The sequence below is a fragment of the Asparagus officinalis genome, chromosome 3 (genome assembly GCF_001876935.1).
Source record: "Asparagus officinalis chromosome 3, Aspof.V1, whole genome shotgun sequence".
NCBI lineage: Eukaryota > Viridiplantae > Streptophyta > Magnoliopsida > Asparagales > Asparagaceae > Asparagus > Asparagus officinalis.
In genome coordinates this window covers 11570854-11578491 of record NC_033796.1, presented here as the reverse complement: position 1 = coordinate 11578491, position 7638 = coordinate 11570854, and the positions used below count along the sequence as shown (strand labels likewise).

At 34.5% G+C, this 7638-nt stretch overlaps 1 protein-coding gene across 1 annotated transcript in view; it reads left to right on the top strand.

Moving 5' to 3' along the window:
* The window catches only part of LOC109833000 (multisubstrate pseudouridine synthase 7), a 27151-nt gene that overhangs the window by 7570 nt on the left and 11943 nt on the right, over window positions 1-7638 (top strand). The window contains exons 13-15 of the mRNA XM_020400524.1: window positions 1230-1294; window positions 3781-3932; window positions 7522-7589. Coding sequence (XP_020256113.1) covers window positions 1230-1294; window positions 3781-3932; window positions 7522-7589 — 285 coding nt within the window. The remainder of the gene's footprint in view (window positions 1-1229; window positions 1295-3780; window positions 3933-7521; window positions 7590-7638) is intronic.

The window sequence follows — 7638 nt, the reverse complement described above, 5'->3', positions numbered from 1 at the left end:
ATATAAGGTTTTGCGTACAAATGTAAAGTTTTACTTCCGGTTATTTTTAATCCACCTGCTTCCAAAAAGACTTTTTCGCTTATAACCCAGCGTTTTACCACTATTTATTTTTAAACCCGCATACTTTCAAAACCATGTTTAGGCCTAAAATACTCCACCAAATTGTTTTTAAATCCTCTTTGTATTTTAGCAATTTGGCATACAAAATAAGTTTTTGTATTTTGTTAAAAACCTTGCTATTCTTTTTGAACCATTATCTTTTTGACTTTTTTCACACTAATGATACAACATTGTGCGGCTCAATGTTATCTTTTTATTTTGTATTTATTGGTAATTTATTGGTTTTTTGAATCATACTTACATGTATATGTATCCAGTTTCTTGCATTCACAATTTCCATTGCACGCACTGTGTTCGGGAGAGCCTATTTTTTGAAGCTTATAAACTAAGTTGACTTTTGCCTTTTATTGTAAAAATGTTATAAATTTTTGGGTAGAATTATCATTTACCTGGTCAAACCTAGTTTATTTAGATGAGCTTATAAGTTGGTTATTCAAAAGTTGGGGAACCCCTACTTTTTTATATGGAACTTAAAAGCTAGCTTATATGGGATGTTACCAAACACGTAGGCATAAAATAAGCTCTGCCAAACACCCTCACCCTCTATATCATACATATGTATTTCCTGTACCTTATCTTTATCGTATGCCAAATGGCGACAACAGAACTCAGTAGTTAATTTAAATCACACGTTCGAGCAAATTTCAACTGCCAATACTTTAATGGTTAATTTGCGATATATTTCGTGCTATATAGTAAAAGAAAACATGTACTTTGTTTGCATTTGCATCTATTGTTGCAGGTTTTGAGCATACAAGTAACCCAAACGGAACTATCTCATTTGCCGTTAATGGCTTAAGCATTATGCATATTCTCATCTCAATATCCCCTATATATTGAACACAATGTCTTTTGTTATGTGCTGTTATGCGAGCACTTTGCCTGTCACATGAATCAACCCTGCCTGCTCACCACATAGTTTCATTTTTAGGAGAAAAATTTGCAGCAATTATAGGTTCGAAATTGAAAACAAAGGAATTATAACATCAGTTATGTTACATATCAGTTTCTTCACAAAGCAGCTATAATATTTGTTTTAAGTGCAAGTATGCTTTTTATTATGATGAGGTGCTCGTTCTTCCTGATACCTTCTGTTTTACTTGTTACAGGTACGTGCACAGCTATCAAAGCTTCTTGTGGAACCATGCAGCTAGCTTGCGAGTGCAAAAATATGGTGTGTGCTGGTGCTATTTTTGTGATGACACTTTAATTTACCATATGAACTTGTCTAAGAAATATGCTATCTATAGTTAACTTAGAGGAAATATGACTACTTACTGATATGTCTGCCTGCTAGTATTAACTGGTGAAAGTGCTTTCCTGACTTGATCTTAACGATGAACAGAAAGTTAGCATTAGCTTGCAGACTCATATATGACATGTGAGGTTTGACTGTTTATTTTCTGAAACTTCAACTTTTATGCAGCTTATGCTGCAGCTCATCGTTTGGCATCATGGTTTTTCTAGGTTGGGCATTGATTGGATGTGGTCCTCATGCCAAAAAAGTCACAGAGAAGAAACCAATAAATATTTTATACCTATTTTCTGTACCATGTGAATGTACATGAGCATATCCTCTTTCACATACCTTTCCACAAACACGGGGTCAAAACTCAAAGTTGGAATCTGCACAAGAACTTGGATGTAACTTTTCACAATTTACTGTCGACCTTCAATTTTCATAGAGAACTATGCAGTGTTATTGAGGCGCGCGTCCCGGGCGCGGGGCGCTTCAGCCTGGGCGAAATGCGCCCCGCACGCGAGGCGGGGCGCTGCACGCAGCGAGGCGCGCGCCTCGCGTGCGCCTCGCATGCGCCTCGCTCGCGCCTCGCGTGCGCCTCGCGCGCGCCTCGCGTGCGCCTCGCGCGCGCCTCGCGTGCGCCTCGCGCGCGCCTCAAGTGCGCTTCGCACCTGTGTTATGTAACATACTCTTTCTTCTATTTTTTTAAATAATTTACATAATTACATATTTATATCATGTAATATACTCTTTCTTACTAGTTGCTAATCTATTTTCATCTTTTCATGTTTAACCTATAAAAAGAAAACAATAATTAGTAATTTAGTATACTTGTTTGCTAATTGTAACTTCCTTCACTAATTAGCATGCTAATAGCAAATTATGAACATGTAAATATGTAATTATTACATTCATTCTTCATCTTTTCAAGCTAAGTAGCAAATATTAATTAAGAATACTAACTAGAAAATTATAAACAGTCATGTTTGTTAATTATATTTCTTAGTCTTTTTATGTGACAATTTATAAACATATGCTCATAATTGTATCACTTAATTTGATGATTTAAATACATGTTTCTTGTTTCTTTTTTGTTACTTTAAAAATTCAGTTAGCATAATTGATGATTTAAGTTGATATTCTCATAATTTTGGATGTAGGTAACTAATATGTTGCTTATATGTTTCTGTCTTATGATGTTGGTAAATATTAATTTGAGTTATGCGCCTTAGTTAGTGAGGCGCGCGCCTTGTTGTGCGCCTTGCGCATGGTGCGCGTAAGGGACCTTTGCGCCCCGCATTGCGCCTTGCGCCTCGATAACACTGGAACTATGTTAAACAGGCTTCCATCACAAAACCTTAGTGGAGGGGTAGGTAGTTCTGTTCAGTTCGTTTTGAAGGGTTAATTGCGGATAGACCCCCTGCAGATGGACCCCCTGTTCTAATAGTGTGGATAGACCCCTTAGTGAACTTTTTTAAACACTTTTAAGAATCTTAGAAATTAGCAATTAGGGATCTATGCGTACCAATACAACTGTAGGGACTAGGGGGTCTGCCGCCTCTACAAAACCTTTCCTAAGAACAAAGTATTTTTACTTAGGGAGTCAAATTACAGGGCTCTATCTGCAATTGGGTGATACTACAGGGGTCTGTCTATACCTATCCCTTTAGTTGTTTAGATACTGTATCTATCCCTTTAGTTGTTTGGATACTGTAAGTAATATCAATCAACTTTAATAGGCTGAAATTTCTAGTCGTGTGACCTAACAGTGAATTTGAATGGGAAGATTTCCACCCCACCAGAAGCATCGTAATATAGGCACAGATGGCGGAGTATGACAACAAACCAGTATATTACAATCACATGTATAAGGTTGTTTTCTTCAATCTTGCTGTAAATGTATATTAACATGAAAATTATATTAAACATGTGTCCAACACATTTGGAGAATGTCTAAGAAATGCCCTATTAGTGTCACATCCACTGGCATTGCACAGCCACATGATAGAATTGTCCATGCAAATGCAGAAAAGGTGAGAAGTGAGCTGAGGAAAAATATGTTAAAGTGTAGAATTACTTCTCTCAGAATAGCTAAATCTTAATCGTTAAAAGTGTAGAATTACTTCCGTCAAAATAGCTCAATCTTTCATTGTTTAAGCTTTAAATTCAAAGGTCGCACGACAAATTGGCTCAGTTATGGTTCAATCTTTCAATGTGTTTGTTTAGGATGGAAGCAGTGATTTACAGCTTCTGTGCTACACTTGACTGAAATTTGTAACTGCGAAAGAAAATTTCAAAGCTATGTGTACGCATGTATCTCCTGTCCAGAACCAATTGCCTACTGTCAGCTAGTAGATACAGCATACCTTATATTTATTCTATATCCGTTCCCCATTTACTGACAATCATCATGAAAGCAGGGATTGGCCAGGTTGTACTAGGAGATCTGGTCCTGTATAAAGAGGATTCTGCTGGAATGGTAGCTGATGAAGATAATGTTGAGACTGAAGATGATTGTCATGGTGACATTTCTTTGGCGTCGAATATTGTAGAAAAGGGCCATTTTGTCAAGGTGACCTAACAAGTAGACTGACTTTCTTTGTGTTGCATATTCCACTAAATATATTTCATTGAAGCATAAAATCCAACCAATACTCGGTATTTGGGAATATTGCATTTTTCTAGCCTTACAACAACCACCACCACCACTAGGCTTTTATCTCAAATGTTTGTGGTCGGTTACATGAATCCTTTTTTTTTCATTCCATTCTGTTGCGGGTCATTACCTCTGTTACGTTAGTCTTAATCATATCATTCTTAATTGCTTCTGATCAAGTTATTCTAGGTCGACCTTTAGATTTTTTAGCCCCATTAACTCTAATATTATTGTTTTTTCTAATCAGTACACTAATGGGGCTCCTTTGTACATGAGCAAACTATCTTAATCTATTTTCTCTCATTTTATCCTCAATAGGCGCAACATCTAATTTACTACGGATGCATTCATTCTTATCCTATCTTTTAATGTATACCCACAAGACCGTCGTAACATTCTCATTTTTGCTACACATTTTTTGAACATGTTTTTTAATTGCCCAACATTCTGACCCATAAAGCATAGTTGGTCTTATAATCGTCTTATAAATTTTTTTCTTTAGTTTCATTGGTATTCTATGTTCACATAAGACTCCCGAAGCACTCCTCCATTTCGATTTGATTTGATGCACAACATCATCCTCTATCTCACCATCATGCCTAATGATAGATCCTAAATACCAAAAATAATTAGTTTTAGGTATTTATTGGCATCAATATGTACAATAGGCTCTCTTTCTTTCCTACTTTTACTAAAAATACATTTCATATATTTTATTTTTGTTCTACTAATTCTAAAACCTTTAGACTCAAGAGCTTGTTTCCATCTTTCTATTTTAAAAATAATGTCTCTTCTAGTTTCATCAACTAATACTATATCATCAGTAAATAACATACATCATGGGATTTCATTCTGAATGTGCTTAGTAAGTTAGTCCATAACTAATGCAAAAAGATAAGGACTTAAAGTTGACTCTTGGTGTAAACTTATGGTAATAGGAAATGTTTTAGTCTCTTCTTTATTAGTTCTTGCTCTAGTTGTTACTCTATCACACATATCTTTAATCACATCAATATATATACTAAATACATGTTTTTTTTTCTAACACCCACCACATTACCTTTCTAAGTACTCTATCATAAGCTTTTTCTAGATCTATAAAAATTATATGTAGATACTTTCTCTTTTCTCTGTCTCTCCATCAACCGTCTCAAAATATGTCTAGTTTCCATAGTTGACCTCTCAAGCATAAAACCAAATTGATTTTCAGATATACATGTCTATTTTCTTAGTCTTTGCTCAATTACCCTCCTAAAATTTTATAGTATGAATCATGAGTTTTATACCTTGATAATTTGAACAACTTTGTATATCCCTTTTATTCTTATATATCGGTATCAAAATACTAATCCTCTACTCATCCGGCATTCTTTTCGTCTCGATAATCTTATTAAATACTTTAGTTAACTATCCTAAGCCTATATCTCCTAGACATTTCCAAACATCAATAGAGATATCATCCGGTCCTACGGCTCGTCCACTTTTTATTTTCTTTAGAGTATCTTTAACCTCGCTAATCCTAATTTTACTATAATATCTATAGTTCCTATCATTCACTATATGATCAAAATCTCTATTTTGCTCACTTGTTTGATTATTATTAAACAATTGATAAAAGTAACCCATCCACCTCTGTTTTATTTCCCCGTCCGTCACTAGAACTCTTTGATCCTCACTTTTAATACACCTAATATTACCTAAATCTCTACTTTTTCTTTCTCTAATCTTAGCAAACTTATATATATCTTTCTTCCCCTCCTTAGATTCTTACTTCTTATAAAAATTTTCATAAGCTTTGTATTTATTCTCACTAATCGTTATTTTTGCTTCCTTCCTTACTAGTTTATATTTTTCTAATTTTTCCTTACTCCTACACTTTTGCCACTCTTTATATAAAGTTTTCTTCTCTCTAATAACTTTTTGCACACTCATTCCACCACCAACTCTCATTACCGTCTAATCTACAACCTTTAAATTCTCCTAGTATATCTTTAGCCACTTTCCTAATACAAGAAGACATGCTATTGCACATAATATTAGTCTCATTATCTATGTTTCATGTCTTCTTTCATTATCTTATCTTTAAAATGTATTAAATTCTCCCCTTTTAAATTTCACTATTTAGTTCTTAGTATTTTGTTCACGTTAGTTTTTCTACTCTACTTTTTAATAGATATGTCTAAGACCATCAATCTATGTTGTGTACTTAAACTCTCTCCTGGTATAACTTTACTTTTTAATAGATATGTCTAAGACCATCAATCTATGTTGTGTACTTAAACTCTCTCCTGGTATAACTTTACAATCCTTGCATATTAACCCATCAATCTATGTTGTGTACTTAAACTCTCTCCTGGTATAACTTTACAATCCTTGCATATTAACCTATCCGTCATTCTAGTAAGAAAAAAGTCCATTTGACTATTATTAAAACTAATTTTAAAGGTTATTAAGTGTTCATCCTTTTTTCTAAAAAGTGTATTTGCTTTTATCAAATCATACGATTTTGCAAGCTCTAGAATTGATTTACCAATATCGTTCTTATCTTCATACCTGAAACCTCTATGTATCCTCTCATATCCGTTATTATCCTTACCAACATGCCCATTAAGATTCCTTCCTATAAGTAATTTCTCTCCAAATGAGATTCATTGTACTAATTCATTCAATCTATCTCAAAATTCCCTTTTAGTACTCTCGGGCAAGCCTATTTGTTGTGTGTAAGTACTAATAATATTAATAAGCTCTACACCTAAGATAACTTTTATTAGTATTATTCTATCTTCAACTCTTCTTACATCTACAACACTTTCTTTTATTATATTATCTACAAGAACTCTCACTCAATTCATATTCTTCTCTTTTCCCGTGTACCAAAGTTTATATCCGATCTTTTCAATTTCTTTAGATTTTTCACCTATCCATTTAGTTAATTGTAAACAAATTATATTTTTCTTTTTTCTAATCATGACATCCACTAATTCCATTGTCTTTCCGATAAGTGTACCTATATTTCAAGTAGCTAATCTAATTTTATTTTCTTGTAAAAGTCTCCTACCATTTTTCCTCTTAGTCCGTTCTAGTCTATGTTTAGTACTATTAGATACCCTATTAGAGGATTGTAGATTCTTAGAACACCATTGCTTACTTGTCATTACACCGGGGTGACATCGATGTAATGTGTCGCTTCTGGGGGATGTCCTAGCAAACCACTCTTGCTTACTTATCATTGCATCGGGGTGGGATCGATGCAACGCGTCACGGTGGGGACGCCACAACGAGTATATAATATGATTCATTTTACATGTGGATCCGATTATGTTTTACGCTGGCTGTCGGCTACTAACACAACCCTCCTCCTTTATCCTAGCTTGGGACAGACAGTGTTGACAAACAACACTGGCGGAGCTATTTTCTGGCCTTCTTTTTTCTTTTTTGTTCTGTACTTCTTAGTCATTGATGAGAAACTGCATGATCTGATGTTTTTTTCTGCTGAGATTTACAGGTTGTAAAATCTGAAGATATATCAGCAGGTTGTTATACATTTGAAGATGTTGTACTTCCTTTGCCTGGGTAAGGGATCATCTGCATTTTATTGGAAATTTCAGTCTGGGATTAAGTG